This window comes from Microcebus murinus, chromosome 1 (genome assembly GCF_040939455.1).
Source record: "Microcebus murinus isolate Inina chromosome 1, M.murinus_Inina_mat1.0, whole genome shotgun sequence".
Lineage (NCBI taxonomy): Eukaryota > Metazoa > Chordata > Mammalia > Primates > Cheirogaleidae > Microcebus > Microcebus murinus.
In genome coordinates, this window is record NC_134104.1 from 88,734,037 (window position 1) to 88,751,331 (window position 17,295).

The window sequence follows — 17,295 nt, forward strand, 5'->3', positions numbered from 1 at the left end:
TCTAAAAACCAAACAGTAACTTCTTCAATGCTCATCAACTACTGAAGCATGGGAACCCAGAGTATTACAGGGGCTGAGCCACCTGATAAGCATTAAATGACTATTTGATGGGGCAGGGAGCAGGGGAAGGAAGAGAGATAGCCAGGGAAAAGCCCAAACACAAACAGATATAAATTAATGAGAACTTAAATAGATAAAATTTGTATTGAAAATTATTGAGCACCTACTACTTACCAGTTGTTGTATGAGGCATTGTAATGGTTACATGCCTGTAGCTTACAGTCTAGATCGGCACTGTCCCAACAGAACTTGCAGGGATAGTGGGCATGTTCAGTATTATTCAGTACAGGCCACAGGTAGCTTCTGAGTACCTGAAATGTGCCTGTGTACCTGAGAAACTGAGTTTTAAATTTTTTTTGTTTGTTTGTTTGTTTTTTTTGAGTTTTAAATTTTAATTCAATTAAATATTAATATAACATAAACAGCTACGTATGGCTACTTGCTCCCATATTGGACAGCAAAGGTCTAGAGAAAGAAAGTAATAAACAAGTAAACCAACAAGTAATTACAAAATGTGAAGCTTATTTAAGAAAAGATAAGGTTCCAGTTAGGGCATGGTAGAAAAGGAGAACTTGATGGGAGGGGGATGGAAAACGTGCTCAAGAGGAAAACAGCCTATGAAGAATTGTAGGCCACCATAGGAGCAGGGATTTTATCTGAGGTAACTTACCTTTATATTTTTTGGAAGAATGTTGTGACTGGCTGCTGTGTGGAAATATGTGAGCCTGCAAAAAGACGTTTCCTCTGTGTGTGTGTGTGTGTGTGTGTGTGTGTGTGTGTGTGTGTGTTTGCCTGAATGCATTTATTAGTTCAGCTCTTCTCCCCATCAGAATATCAACTCTTCCATATTAACGTGCATTTATATTCAAAAGGAAAATACACTTTGAATCAATATTAACTCATCTAAAATTAATGGCATGTATATACATATGTTCTTGAGCTTTTTTAAGTACAGGAGAAAGGGAACAACTTCCTAAGTATCTTGATAATACGAAAGGATTCTGTAGTCATACACACTTCTAAGTACTTTTACCAGTTACATAGACAAAGTAGGTGCATACAAAGACCATAAGATTATCCTTAGACTCTTGAAACAGGTCAGTTTCCAGTTGTAGAAGGAAGAAAAGAAGGAATGAGTGACTGACTAATGGCAAGAAACGAAGCCTCATGGAGAAAGATGAAAGCAAGTAGGGCTAATTAATTAACATGGGGGGAAATGTTAATAAATTGTTGTGATAGTATTTGAAACTGCTATTCAGAGAATAAGTTGTAGTTGGGCTGCATTAACACTGGAGAGAGAACTGAAGCCAGCAGCCTAAAACTGCAGAAGCTGCTATTTATGGCTATGAAACTCTGGAATCAGTGAGGAAAGCAGAGCAATGTCCTTCTGTGGAGGTCTTTAAAACAGAATAGATTCTCATCAGTCTCATTTGAAAGGTTTAAGTGTGATCCTGCCTAAAGGCAAGGTGATGAACGGAATGACTTTTCAAGGTCTCAGCCAGTCAGCCCAGTGAGACCACACAGTTGATTGTGTGCTGTGATTTTCTTTTGTTTACCCATATCTTATTGTTTTACACCACCATGTGGCCACACTGAGTAAAAATGTTATAAATTTTGAATCTGAACATAGGCCTTGAAAAACGTCAATAGTGTATTCTCACAATCTTAGAATCTCACAGCCTGTTTAGAAATATCCAATCTGTAAAAGCACCTATAATGAATGTTCTTATATTCCTGATCCTTTTGTGACATTAATTTGGGAAATGAAACTGGTACCTATTTTATTAAAAATAATGTGTCCGATTCTTTTATTGTGAATGTGCCATTCTATAGGGACAGGATTTGATTCACAATAAGCTGAGTTCATGACATTAAAACCTTTTATTGTATCTGTATGTATATTTAAAAAACAGATTCTGGCCCTTTTACTTTTAATTAAGTAAATAAAATGTGAAGATTTGCTTGCAGGGAAGCAATAATTGTTGACATATGACTTAAGGCATCATGTTAAAAATAATTTTAGATACAACACATTAGGCCAATGCGTTTCCTGGTACCTTTCCTCTTCAATTTATGCCATTGCCATAAATACATCAGCATCTATTAGCATTTATTAAGCTTTCATACGAGCTAAATGTTGCATTGGATTCTATATTGGACAAATTAGATTGACAAAGCCCACTCTGTGGCTCCATTACCATGCCACTGCAAAAGCATTTTCTTAAATATGGACAATGAGATAGCTCTAGATCCAGTCTGCTTGTGTTAGAATCCTATAAGCTATGTGACTCCATTAGTCTCAGGTTCTTTGTAATAGAGAATATATTTTTAGTTAAATAAATAAGATAATATGTAGTTGTTAATTCAACAAATATTTCTTGTGCAACTACCATGTCGGGCACTGTTCTAGGCATGGTGGACTTAGCAATAAATAAAACAGACAAAAATCCCTGCCCTTGAGGAGCTTATATTCCAGTAAAGAGCCAGAGATAGTAAATGGGCTTTGTGGGCCATCGAATTTCTCTTGCAATTATTCAACTCTGCCATTGTAGCAGTAGGCATAAACAATATGTAAATAATTGTTTACAACAAAGAGTTGTCATAACCAATATGTAAATAATGCAGAAATGAATGGGGATTGCTGTGTTCCATTAAAACTTTATTTATAAACACAGGTAATGAGTCAGATTTGACTCACAGACCATAGTTTGCTGACCCCTACAGTAAAGGAAGACAGCAATAAACACCGCCAAAACTAACAAAAATAAAATAAACTTTAAGTTGAATGACGATAAGTGCCATGGAAAAAGTAAAACAACCAAGGATATACATAGTGTTGGAGTGTGGTCAGGGTAGTCCTCACCAAAAACATGATATCTCTAAAGACCTGAAGGAGGTGAGCAGGAGAGTCATAAGGATGTCCAGGCAAAGAATATTTCAGGATAGGGACTGCCAAATGCAAAATCTGGAGGCCTGTTCTTCTCGAGGAATAGTTAGATGGACAGTTTGAAGCACAGTGAGTTAAGGAGATGGTAGTAGGATGAGATCAGAGAAGCAACATGTGATTGTATGGCAAATGATTCAAATGCCATTATAAAGTCTTTGGTTTTTACTCTGAGAGAGATAGGAAGCTTTGCAGTTTTAAGCACAGGAGTGACCTGATCTGGCATTCTAGTTTTAATTGGATCACTCAGACTGCCATGTTAAGAATAGACAATTGGGGTAACAGGGAGCCCAGTTTGGAAGCTGTTGCAATAATCCAGTGAGAAATTATGGACCAGATGATAACGCTGGAAGTGGTGAGAAGTGGCAGGATTCTGATATAGGTTAAAGTTAGCCTGATCAGGATTCAATCTTGGATTGGAGAGGGAATGTGAGAAAGAGAGAAGTCATGGTGACACTTAGATTTTTTGTCTAAGAAACTGTATGGAGGTCGGGGAGGAGAAATAGGAAGGATCAGAGTCTCCAGTATGATTATGGCAAGTTTGACACCTATTAGATATCTGAATACAGATGTCAACAATGTAGCTTCTATAAGATTCTGGATATCCAGGAAGAGGCTCATACTCAGGGTAGAAATCTAAGAGTTGTCAACATATAAATGGTATTTAAAACTGATGAGTTCACCAAGGGAGTGAGTATAGAAGGAAAGAGAAGAGGTCCAAGCAGTGCACCTAGTGCACTCCAAAGTTAGGGATCCAGGGAGATAAAGACATAACAGCAAAAGGAGATTGAAAAGTTCAACCAGTAAGATAGGAAAAAAATCAGGAAGAGTGGAGCCGTGAAAGCCAAGTGGAAAAGTGTATGCTGGAGGAGGGAGTGAGCAATTGCATCACTTGCACCTGAAAGTGCATAGAAAATGGAGACTGAGAACTGAACCATTGCATTTGGCAACGTGGAGACCATAAGCAGAATTGACAAGAGCAGTTTCAGTGCAGTGGTAGGAATGAGAGCCCTGCTGGAGGGAGTCTCAGAGACAAAAGAAAGAGAGAAATTACAGACAGGGAGTGCACACAGCTTTTTCAACGGGCTTTTATTTTTAATAGCAGAGAAAAGAATTAAGATAATAACTGGAGGAGGTAAGTAGCGCAAGAGAGGCTCTTTGGGTGTTTTGTTTTAAGATGGGACAAACATCACCATTTGTGTATGCTGGCAGAAAAAAATCCAAAATAAAAGGGAAAATTGAAAGAGAGGAAAGAAACTAGACAAATGAATGACATGGTGGAGCGGTTTCCATGAGTAGATGCAATTGGATGAGATCTAGTGCAGAAGTAGGTGGGTTGGGTTAAATACTTTGTTCCATAAAGTGCTTGGCATGGTGCTTATTCCTTTGTAAATGCTCAAAACTGACAGATATTAAATCACCAGTTGTCAATTAAGGGGGTTTGGTAAATATGATCTTATAGTTGCAGTGGAGGTACAACATTCAGTAGATTAACGAAAGTAAGATGAATAGTATCATGACAATGAAATGAAGACAATTGGAAGCAACATTGAATCACATTGACTAGCACCTAGGGTATTGGTCTAATGGTAAACAGATACCTGAAGGAGAGTAAGGAAGAATGATGTGTTACTGTTTACATTTGGTTCATGGGGTGAGTTTGCTGGAACCAGGATCCCACATGGTACTTGACTCCTTGACTTATTGGGTTGATTAATTAATTGTCTTTGCCCTTTATAAATTCAATGTGATGAAAAACCCATGTCTCTTGCCCCACAACTATTGCATAGCATAATGTTATTTCTTTATATTCTTCCACTGGTTTTTACTGATTCATGAAGGCTGAGCTATAGGGCAGAGCTATAATAGGAAACCAGACAAAGGAAAGGGGGTGACAGGAAAACAGCTGCCATTTCCACTAGAAAGAAAAAGGGATTGGAGTAACTACAATCTGAATTATGAACATAGCTCTATGCCAAGTATTGAAAGAAATACATCATACTTATGAAATATATCTCAGCAAAAATAGAGCTTTAGGAAACCACATTTTGTTATTTAATACTAATAACCTTTTGTTCTTATAATAATTGTTCCTCACTGAGGTATGGTAGATATCAAATTTGAATGCATCTTAATTCTTCACCTGTTTCTACTTAAATTTGGAGCTGTTTTCTTTTGGAAAAAGACTTGAGCCCCAGGTGTAATAAAAACACACTTTAGAATGTAGCAAACAATTTGACAATACATCATTATAGAAAAAAACACTTTCAGAAAATATTAATAAAAATGCTAAAAAAAACCCTAATCCTACAATGGTGAACACAAAACCAAATCACCAAAAGAATTGTGAGAAAGCCCTAGAAACCCACTGTGGTGATCCACGTCCTTCACTCTCACAATTGTTGTAACCCAAGGATGACAATCATTATAAAAACATTACGAAAAGTCTATCAATTCAGCTTTTACTTAACTTAAACCACTGTTTCTATGATCCAGGATTATCTTTTACATTTTTTTTTTTTTGCATGCTTCAAAATTGTAAACCTTAGTTCCTGAACTCTGCTTGGTAATTTTAGTGCAACGTGTTATGTTGTCCCTGTATTATACCAATGCCCACCATGGGTTGATCAAATCCTAACCGTTTGTTTATCTTAGAGTTGGGCGACTACCCAAATCTGGCCCACTACATGGTTTTTTTTTTGTAAATAAAGTCTTACTGGAACACAGCCACACTCATTTGTCTATAGCTGCTTCTGCAAGGCAAAATTGAGTAGTGGTGAGACCAGACGGCCCACAAAGCCTAAAATATCTACTATCTGACCCTTTATAGGAAAATTTGCCACCCTGGTTTAACTAATGGCTGGTGTACTTGTTAAGCAATGTTTGTTGAACCATATTTGCAAATCCAAATGCTAATAGTGGAAGGAATCAGAGTGCAGACCAAATTGTCACTCAAGAGTACCCAACTCCTATAAATATTAATTACAGAATATGTTATCCTTGAGAGTAAAATTTTATATTTCCTATTGATTTCTTAAATTCAGAATTTACCAAATAAATTTCTATTAAATAACAGGCATCTACATGTCCTATAAACTTCCTTTTTAGGTTGTCATGAGAAGAAAATTTTTGCAAGTGCTTCTATCAGAATACAAATGTTTGAAATGCACTTTTGCCCCTCTGCAGTCTATGATTTTTATAACTTGTTTCTGCCCCATTCATATCCACACAACATCAAAACCTTCTACCTCTCTTTATGTTGTCATTAAGGACTTTGAAAAATATAAAAGAATTCTTAAAAGATTAGTTATTCTTAAATCACTGTCATTTATTTTGAAATGTCAGCAGGCAGCTTCTTTCCAGTAACACATGTGTAAAAAGAAAAATATTGAGCTGAATAATCCTCCAATTGGTGACATTTGTTTCCACTGTTAATTTTTAAAGTTCTAATTTCTGTCTGTCCTGAGCAAGAATCTAAACATATAAATTCTTCCAACAGAGTAAGTTTATAGCTGCTGTGCCTTAGACAACCTATATTTAGGGAAGGAAAATTTCTAATTCAATTTACAATGATGTCAAGAAACAACACATTTCTGCAAGCAAAGATAAGAAAAACATTCAGGGGCACACAGTGATAGCTCTACTTAAATAAATAAACTTTCAGTACTAGTGATTAGGTACACAGGATTATTATATGTTTAATTGGCTAACGTGACAATTTGGAATTACTTCTAGTCACATTTAATTGGATTTGGAATCTCTGTAGAAAAGAAATAGAGAGACCTAGTAAAGAAACAGTCATAAAAGTAAACTGTTTTTCCAAAGGGTGCTAAGTAATGAATTAATATCCATTGCACAATAGTTTTTAATATTCCCTCATCTTAATAAGACTAATGCAGTGGTTGTACTCAGTAGATACTGAAACCAATTCAATTAGACACAAAGTGTGGGGGAGGGAATTTTTTGTTGTCTTGGAGATTTTTTAATAATATTTCCAATTTTAAGAAGGCTAATTTAATCAGAGGTAAAGTCTGAGATATGCTTAAATACCAGTCTTAATAGTTAGCTATATATGGATGGTAGGTTTGAAGGCATCTAAAAGTCCATAAAATCTGTGTTACTCTGTAAATGTTTTGAAGCTTAATATAAAGCAACCAAAACAAAGAATTCCCTCATAATCTTTAAATATTCTTATACTGTACAAATAAAAATAAATCTAGAAAACAAATGGCAGATTGCTTCTCTCTTCTAGTCTCTCTTCTGGTTCAGCTGTCTCCCCAAAAATCCTACTTTCAACATTCTAAATGTGCTTTATATTTTGCTTAATATTAGTTTAGTCAAATTTATACATTACAAAATCAACTTCCTCAGCATTTTTATATATTGCCTATCAATATTTTCCTTCAGTCCTGTAATTTTTGTTTTGTAATTTTAATCTATCTTTGTTCTTAGGAGTGCCATGATTGCTGACTACATGTTCTGGCTCGGTGGAGGAAGTGAACAGTGTGTAAGCAAGCTCATCAAACTGTATTGGCAGGTAAAAATTGATGTCCCAACTAGGGAGGAGAAGCCCATCTCATTTTCAGAACAAAAATAAAGGATTGGTCCTTAAAAGACTGCTGAAAAGGTACCTCTGGGCATATCAATCAGAAGGACACTACCAAGTAGTAATGTATTTATAATGAAGTAGATTTTCTGAGACTAATTTTAAGAGCAAAATTCAAGGTTGTTAACCCTTGGCCCATACTTCAGTTTTACAACCCAATATAAATTTTAGATATCCCAGGAACTATTTTTTCAGGCATGCTACTATGCTGATATGATTCTTTAAAACATGACCATTGTGTTTTCACAGATTCTTGTTGATCTATGACCTAGATGCTAGAAGTAAACATTAATTACATAATAAAGGAAAATGCAAAGATAAGATATATTTGTTGAGTAGCATTTACTATTTGGAACACTTAACCAATGGCAAACTGCAGTTCTTCTTTTTCATTTATTATTAAAAATGGCAGCAAGGAGTCATACCAGTATGTCCCTGTGGCGCAATTGGTTAGCACATTTGGCTGTTAACTGAAAGGAGTCATATCAAAGATCAATTAGATGTCAAGAAGATAGTCTTAACTTCTTAGAATTATAAGGGGAATTTTGAATGTACTTGTTTAGTCTCCTTTACAACATATGAATTTTTTCTTGCTTTATCCTCTCCCCTACAAGTTGTCTATAAGTTTCTACTTAAATATATCCAAAATGATCTCACCCCCCCAAAAAAAAATCCAATTTGCTAATTACTAAACTGTTTCTCTCATTTAAAGTGGATTTCTACTTCCGCAGCAGAGTCGCAGGCGATCAAAGCCACATAATGTCTGTAGCTCGTTCATCCGTCCATGCCAAATGGATCGTGGGGAAGGTGATTGGGACAGCAGTGCAAACAACTGCTAAAGTGAGAGTGACCAGGCTTGTTCTGGATCCGTATTTACTGAAGTATTTTAATAAGCGAAAAACCTACTTTGCCCATGATGCTCTTCAGCAGTGCACGGTTGGGGATATTGTGCTTCTCAAAGCTTTACCTGTACCACGAACAAAGCATGTGAAACATGAACTGGCTGAGATCGTTTTCAAAGTTGGAAGAGTCATAGATCCAGTGACAGGAAAACCCTGTGCAGAAACTACCTACCTGGAGAGTCCAGTCAGTTTGGAGACAACCCACCTAACCAAAAATCTGGAAGAACTTGATATCTCTTCATCACAGTGATGGAAGATTAGAAGAAGAAGCCAAAGGGAAAATATACACATTTGCTTTATGGAAAAGAAATTTTTCTAAATTTCATCACAACTTTCCAGTCTCTCTTGTAGTATTTATGAAATAGCTAAAAGTAAATAGAGCAAAGGGCTTGTTATAATTTTTCATAAAGGTTTATGGCCATGTTTCAGATTTTCTTTTCAGTGGATATAGTTTCACATTGCACTAAGTGTGCCTAGCAATCTGCTGCATTATTTTGTAAGTTCACTGTTTTACAAGGTATATTGGTTTTCTTTTTTTCATTCAAAGAAATTGTATTAGAACCTTTATTTTGGGGGAAGAAAGCCTTTTGATGTGAACAGATAAGGCCACAGTAAGTGAATGTTTTTGATAGTATATATTCAAAATAAATTTAAATATTTTGTCTGATTTCACCAATTCCAAAAGCAAATAATCAACATGCTTGTGGCCAGACTTTCTTCAGATTAAGGCATAGAAAGTAAAATTTTTTTAAATTGTGTCATTTTCTTCTAGGCTAGATTAAATAGGAATGAGTTCCTAAAATCTAACACATTGAATAAGGTGTAGGACCTCAAACACATGTGCATTTGATTTGGAGAGTGAGTTTTATTGCTATTCATTAATAAACTGATAACTTAGAAAAAAAATAGAGCCAATATTGGTATAACTGAAGACAAATTAAAAGCTTGGAATTTTTATAAATAAAATTTGTTTCTGATTATTTTTGTGGTTCACAGCATGCCAATTGGGTTTTCACAGTCATGTGTGAGATGCACCTCCCTCAAGCCTTGTTACAGCATTAGCATTATACCCATCTGATATGGAAAAAAAAATCTGTTTCCTTTAGCTTTCAAAGAAAATTAATATCCAAACTTCATTTACCTCAAACTAAGAAAATAATCTCCACTTACCAATACATGTATGTTTGCAATACAAAATTGAAATGAAACAAATACTTTATTTTACTATTCTGCATTAATAAAAGATAAGAAAAACATGATTTTCTTTCTATTCTTTTCTTCTCCTTTAATTGGAAGTAACTGGCATAGTGGAAAAGAGGTCTTGTCCAGACATCAGGTCTGACTCAGTACATGTTCTGACACCAACTAGTTATCGGACCCAGGGTGAGTTAGTCTCTAGAGGATCTCCATCTAGAAAGTAAGGATGACTGGCATGAAGTGTTTGAGAAGGCCTATTCTTTTTTTTTTTTTTGAGACAGAGTCTCGCTTTGTTGCCCAGGCTACAGTGAGTGCCGTGGCATCAGCCTAGCTCACAGCAACCTCAAACTCCTGGGCTCCAGTGATCCTTCTGCCTCAGCCTCCCGGGTAGCTGGGACTACAGGCATGCGCCACCATGCCCGGCTAATTTTTTATATATATATCAGTTGGCCAATTAATTTCTTTCTATTTATAGTAGAGACGGAGTCTCGCTCTTGCTCAGGCTGGTTTTGAACTCCTGACCTTGAGCAATCCGCCCGCCTCGGCCTCCCAAGAGCTAGGATTACAGGCGTGAGCCACAGCGCCCGGCCAAGAAGGCCTGTTCTTGATGTAGGTTTTAGCACTAAAATCTCATCTAAAATTTTACGCATATCCAAAAATGATGTCATAAATTTTAAGGAAAAAAGAAGCAACATAATTAGAATTCACACCTACAGATAAATCCTATAAACTAAAACCCCCTATCAAGCCCCAACATCAGCACATCACTGGCCATATCCTTCCTTCTGCTAACCAGCTTCTTCTTGATCTTAATTCAAATGTATACATCTTCCTTCCTAAACCTTGTTCTGCCAATTTGAACCTGTCCAAAGAGTGCTTAATCCATGCCCCTCTTTAAAGACATAGATGTCCCACCCACCAAATCTACCTTAGCAATTAAACTGATGACTTTAAGAATGTCCCCAAGCATCACAGACTAGAGATTGTATTGATATGCACATAAGTAGACAAATAGACAGGCACTATTTGCACCACCTTTGTAAGAAGTTCCTATACAATGTATCTTCCGTTTTAATCACATGAAATTCCTATCACTCTAGTTGATTATTCTTCTTAGAGATCTTAAACAAAAAAATGGAAAATTCAGAATGTAAAAATTTGAGAACCAGTCTACATCTAGTCTCAGAGATTGCTGATTTACAATCTCTTAGATGCAAAAGAACAGATCTCTGCTTTGTTGAACTCAAGAATATCTTTCAATTGTATTAGAAACATTTTTTTTACATCAAAAACCTAACAAGGAAAAAAAAAGAGGCATAAAGCCCTATACTATATGACAGCTCACACTGGGCTATATCACTCTGAACAAGTGTTTGCACATGTTATTCTATAATAGCATCACTCTTCAGAGGTAGCGAGGGTTAAAAATAACTTGTTAGGACTGTACTTGCACACCATGCCTCTGCAACCAGCACCCAGTCTTCTGGTTTCAGCCATTCTCTTTGAGAACAACTCCAAGACCTCATCACAATTCTGGACTGATTAGCAAAATATAAAGTACCCAGTCAGGCTGACAATTAGCTCTTCTTGAAGCAGTTACCCTATGGTATTTACATAGTGGTCCTAAAGTAATATTATTATAATAAGAACTTTATAGTAAACTACAGTCCAAGTCCCAAACCCCCTGCTCCTTAGATCCAGAGCTAGCTTTACTAGGATAAGGAAAATAAACCAACAAAATTCTCTCTTCTTTCACCCCCCTGTCCTATTCTCCCACATTGACTTTCAGTCATGTTCTAAGTCACAAATATTGTCTTGTATGTGGCTTCACCTCCTATAATGTGAGTAACAAAGCCAACCCTGCTCTGTACTGCTCAACAAAGTGGAGTGAGAAAAGGTAACAGTTGATTTTGTTGCAGAACTTCCTCAAAAGGAGTGCAGGGGAACCCTACTAAACAGGGGCAATTGCCTGATCAGCTAGCTCATTCATCATTTTAATGGTTCTCTTTCTTTCTTTCTTTCTTTCTTTCTTTCTTTCTTTCTTTCTTTCTTTCTTTCTTTCTTTCTTTCTTTCTTTCTTTCTTTCATTTTGAGTTACAGAACCCTCTGAAAATTTAATTCAAAATATAATACAAGCATTCACCTAGGAAAATACTCATAAACACAAAAAATGTGCTTACTATTTATCTCATTGTATTGAAAATAGATCTCCTATACATAGAATACCAAAGCAACATTTACATAGAATTTGGTTTCTCATTCTTGTGAGAAGGTGGCTGTGGTTTTTCTAGAATAATAAATTGAAATATTTGGCATTGTGTCAATTACAATGTTTCATTTTAATGGCAATAAGAGACAAAACCTGATTCACAAGGTCTCTAATAGTAAATGGAGTCAGAGCTCCTGTAGCTCACAATATCTCAGATGGGTCAGCATGCATCAAAAAATACCAAAATTTTCAGCTTGAATTCATATTACATCATTTCCCTTGTCCTCAAGTCAATGAGGTCATTTTTGTTAGGTCTATATCATCAAGGCTATCTATGTTGGCAATTTGTGTCAATTTTAAGGCTGTCTGGCAAAGAAAAGCGACTATCATGGAGGTAAACCATTTGCCAAATGTCTATAGGTTTTTGTCTCAAGAAATTCTCAAGATTTGCAGTCTCACCTCTACTGTTGGAAAAGCCATAATGCTATTCAACTCCAGCCCCCTCCTTTAGCATAGCTGCTTGGCTAAAAATAAATAAGTAAATAAAAATGTTCATAGTTTTTCAGCAGCGCCTCTAATAGCAATTTCAGTATATTCAATCAAAAGAATGGTTTCATTTCTATGGCTAAGATATCAGCCATTATAAAGCTAGTCAAGAATTTTCTATCAAATTGTTTTAAGAAGGGGTTTTCTTTTTTCTTAAAAAATTGTAAAGAATTATCCAAACTAAATCATATCTAAACTTCTTCTCTGGATTATCAACAAATTTCTCTAAAAGGAAAGAACCTCATGGTGTGTTCTTATATATTGACAAAGATCTACTGAAAAGGCACCGATTCAAGCTCTTGGCTCTGAGGAAGTTGAAGACTTTCACAAGCAGTAGAAAGACCTCTTTTGAGATTGTTGGAAGAGCTGTTGATACCAACACAGACCCGTGTAGAAAGCCTGACATGTGGAGCATCTTTCTGTAGTGAAGCAGCAGAGGCTGAGGCAGTGCCAGCTTCACGGGTCCTCCATCTGTGCAGAGAACACCAAGACTTCCCATCCAATTCAAGTTGCATCTGGCATTGAAGTGTTCCTCATCTCAAAGCTATCAATGGCCTATATGGTTTCTGAAGGCAGCTTACCAAAAAGAACTATTTCTTTGGTGTGATTAGTCGTACTCTCAAGGAACACAACCTGGAGCTAGCTGAACAAAAGATTTTCCCCCTGCTGTTTGCTCAAAAAAGATGGCATATGGTCTGTGGGTGCCCCCAAAGCTTTTCCATGGACTTCAGGGGCTCATAGAGTATAGGTTAAGACCCCTACACTACTCCTTCTCTTCACATGATCCTCACTATTGCAACAACCCCTTTTCTCTTTGGTATTGAGCCTAGCAGGAGACATTTACTACATCCAACACTCAAAGCAAAATAATAGCACCCAAAATGTTATTGTCATATAGTATCTCCATAAACTGCACTGTGGTCATTCAAGCTTGAAACCTTTCCAATCCAGTGTGTCCAGACTCTTCTTAAATTAGTAGATACTATTGTTTACTCTCAAATTGTATTTGTCCTTCATACTCATTCAACAAATATTTAGTGACTATATGTAAGGCACTGTACTATGTGTTAGACATACAGCAATAAACAAAATTGACATTTCCTTGTCTTAAAGGAACACATATTCCAGCACAGAATATTTATCAGGAATAGCTACTGGACTGTAAGGTGCTTAAGTTACACACCGCTTCTTGTTAATCTGCTTTTCTTCCATGGTGCCATCAAAGTGCACTGCAAAAAGTAGCTCAATAAATATGTGTTAAATCAATCATCCAAATTAAATATTGGTTTGACTTGAAGCTCAAACCAATAATGTCTGACATGAGAATATTTATTATAATTTAAAAACTCAGTGATTATGAATTCAATGAACATTTTCTATGTGTGTGTGCATATATTTTAAGTTCACAATTGTGAACAATTTTTGTGCTTCAGGTGAGTTTGAGATCCATCAGAATTATTAGAGAAGTTTGTAAATTTCCAATAAAGCCTTTTGGCTCATTGGTTTCTGTGCTCACAGGCATCTCCATGCAAGTCTCAAGGTCTTGACTATTAGTTTTTCAAACATGGCAATCAAGGCAGTAGTAAGCTAATAGATTTCTGTGCACAGACCAGAGAATGATGTAGGGTAAGTTAACACTGACATAAGTTGTTTTACACTAAAAATTAAGACTAACATTTTTTCTCCTGTATTCTTTTTCTTCTTGTTGCAAATCATCCCAAAATTAGTCGTTTCCATGGTAAAAATTTATGATATCTCAAACCTCAAATAAAACAATAAAACATACAACATGAAATTATACAAAGTAAGGTCAAGGAACCAAAAACATTTTTTATCTTTAATAAAATACCTACATTTTCTGGAGAAAAGTGTTTTCTCTGAAGATTTGCTTCCATGTGAAAAATTATTCCACAGAAAGGAACAAAATACAGGTGCCATATGAACGTTTCTCTTAATGGTCTATATTCATAGTCTAATTATTTATTTATTTATCTAGCCCTATCAATCAGAGAGTTTATAAAATATTTAGATGAGGAGTATCTGAAAGCAGCCCAGGCCCTGCAGTATCAGATTAGATATAATTTGAGAAGCACTAAAGCCATGTAACCAAAAATATTTCTCCTATCAATAGCCACCATTTGTCACTGAGTCTCTAGTCAGCCCTGGGTCACATGCAAAAAAAATAAAAAATTGTCTGAAAGTGTTTAACTTTGTAAAAAGTAACCTTCGAATACAATTGTGAAAATTAGTTTAATTGAAATTTTCTTAATCTCCTTTGAAAAGTGAAAACAGAATCCTAAGAAAACAAGATGGAGTGGAAAGGTAAGCTCTGACGAGGAAAGTTGACAGAATGTCCTGGAATGTAGGGTATGTGGACCAAGCAGAAGGACCTTACGAAGGCAAGAAATACCTGTGCTTAATTCTGTGAAGAAAAAGAAGCAAAAGAAAATAAGCAGCATGGAGCAGTAGAACAAATTCAGGCCCAAGATTCAGGAAATATAACTTCTAGTTCCAATGCTTAGAACTCAAATTTGGATAAGTCCCTTTGTTTCTGTATCAGTCAGCTATTGGTGCAATAATACCATACAACGAACCACTCCAAAACTCAGTGGTTTACAATAATAAGCAGGTTGGCTCAGACTCGACTGGTTCAGGTCTTGGTTGGGCTTGGCTAGGTTTAGCTCCAAGCTGCAGAGACATCTAAGTGTGCTCCACATGTCTTTTGCCTCCTTTGACCAGTGGTTACCTGACATGTGTTCTTCTAACAGCAAAATTCAGGATCCCAAGAGAAAAAGTCAAACCATGTAAGCACATTTCAAGCTTCTGCTCATACCAGGCTTGCTCACATAGCATTAGTCAAAGCAAACCACATGATCTAGCCCAAGAGCAAAGGGTAGATTCTTCTGCCAGCTGCAAAGCCATGAGAAAGATGTGGATATGACATTGCCGCCGTGGGTGGAAAATTTGACACCAACAACTCAATCTAGCACAACTGCTCTAGGCCTTAGTTTCTGCTCCTGTATAATGAGGAAGTCGGCTTCGGTCAGTGGTTTTTAAACACTGGTCTAGTAATTAACCGCATTACAGTCACTTGAGGAAACATTTAAAATACTAGTTTCCCAGAGTTGGGTGAGGTCCTGAAAACTGTATTTTTCAATCCTCCCCAATGAGGTGATTCTGATGCACAACCCCTGGGGCTGATCTCTAAGACCATTTCCAATTTTTTGAGTTAATGACCAACTAAGCCTACCATACAGTTTGTCTAGGGCTGCCTTATGTGCAAAGGTGGGACACCGTATGGCCTGCACAGGTGATGCTGCCTACCTGACAATGCAACTGAGAGGATCCCTAGGACTCCCCTCCTCTGTCTTCCCACCATGCCTAACATCACAGCAAGTCAGGCAACTTGTAATTCCCATTGTTGAAGGTTAATAACTGCTGTCCATTCCCACCATGACATAAGTCAGATTTTTCTGCCCACCCCCAAAGCAAACTGCTTGGCTGCTTCAGTATCCTTTCCTGCACTCAGTGCTACATCTAGACAACAACGGCACTGCAATATTTTTTAGTCACTTGCCTACAAAGAGATTTGTCTATTAAACTAGACAATATTAAAATTCCCATTTTATGAATTCTCATATTTTTTCAATTAGAAGACATACGAAAGAGGAAGTGTCCAAATTGGGGTGAGAGGTAAAAGAGAGCTTCATTTCCTGGGTCTTGGAAAAAGATAAATGTAGAAATGAATTTCTCATCATCTAATTATTCATTCCTGTTTATATATTCTTTAATGACATGTTTCCATGGTTACCAGCGTTGTTAAATGCTGCCTGTGTTTCATTTTGCTTTGATGCTATTTGAGGTAGTATGCTGGTAGAAGTTCACTTTTAAATGAAAGATGTAATTGAGGCATGTATTTGATCCAAGGTTGAGTGTTCCCGTGAAGAAGAAGTGACCGTGACACTATTTGCTGGTTCTGTAGTTTTGTGTAGTTCTTCTGTTGATGTTCTGTGAGGGTCCCAGGCATTAGGAAGGGAGGAAAATAGGGAAGAAGGAAGGAGGGACAGAGGGACAGAGGGAAGAAGCTAAACCATACACATATATAAATATATGTTTATCCTCAGTACATTTTATATATATATATATATATATATATATATATATATATATATATAATTGATTTAACCAGACTGTCAAGTAGGTAAGGTTGCTTTTCTATTGTCTCATCCTTCTCTCCTCCTCACACTACCTCCCTCCTCAACCCCACATGTACAAGCCAAGAGCCAAAGCCTTCTTTCAAAAATGGCTCAAATCTTCAATTACTTCACCTCAGTGTGAATTTCAGTACCACCTTTCTGGAAGAATTTTTTTTTTTTTTTTTTTTTTTTTTTTGTCTTTGAAGCACTAACTCTCACTGGGAAATAATCAGCTTTGTCCCCTGCTGCTAAAACAATCTCAGGCATTCAGATCATACAAGAATATGGGGGCAGAAATTCCTGCCAGTGCCCAAGAATGTGCCCTGCAGGGGGCAGCATACTTCACTTGCACATCAGCCCTCTCTGCACGTTTGTAATTCAGGCTTGTTAGAAAATTCAGGCGTCAGAGCCCGGCACAGTGGCACATGCCTGTAGTCCCTGCAACGCAGGAGGCTGAGGCAGGAGGATCACTTGAGCCCAGGAGTGGTTCGAGGCCATAGTGCTCATAGCTTACTGCTCTCCAGTTTGGGCAACATAGCAAGACTCCATCGCTTAAAAAAAAAAAAGTATAAATAAATAAACAAACAAACAAACTAGATAATTAGGCATCATATCAAGCAAGAAAATTAATCCTC

The 17,295-nt window shown here is 36.7% G+C and overlaps 1 protein-coding gene, 1 non-coding gene and 1 pseudogene across 3 annotated transcripts in view; all 3 read left to right on the plus strand.

Moving 5' to 3' along the window:
* Positions 1 to 17,295, plus strand: part of SPATA16 (spermatogenesis associated 16) — a 263,568-nt gene that overhangs the window by 152,229 nt on the left and 94,044 nt on the right. For both annotated transcript variants that reach the window (XM_012736408.3, XM_012736409.3), the window contains exon 5: positions 7,457 to 7,541. In XM_012736408.3, the coding sequence (XP_012591862.1) occupies positions 7,457 to 7,541 (85 nt within the window). The remainder of the gene's footprint in view (positions 1 to 7,456; positions 7,542 to 17,295) is intronic.
* On the plus strand, positions 8,343 to 9,184 carry LOC142874323 (small ribosomal subunit protein uS17m pseudogene; annotated as a pseudogene).
* On the plus strand, positions 9,492 to 9,592 carry LOC142875518 (small nucleolar RNA U13). The gene has a single exon (XR_012922877.1). It is a non-coding gene; the product is annotated as a small nucleolar RNA U13 (small nucleolar RNA).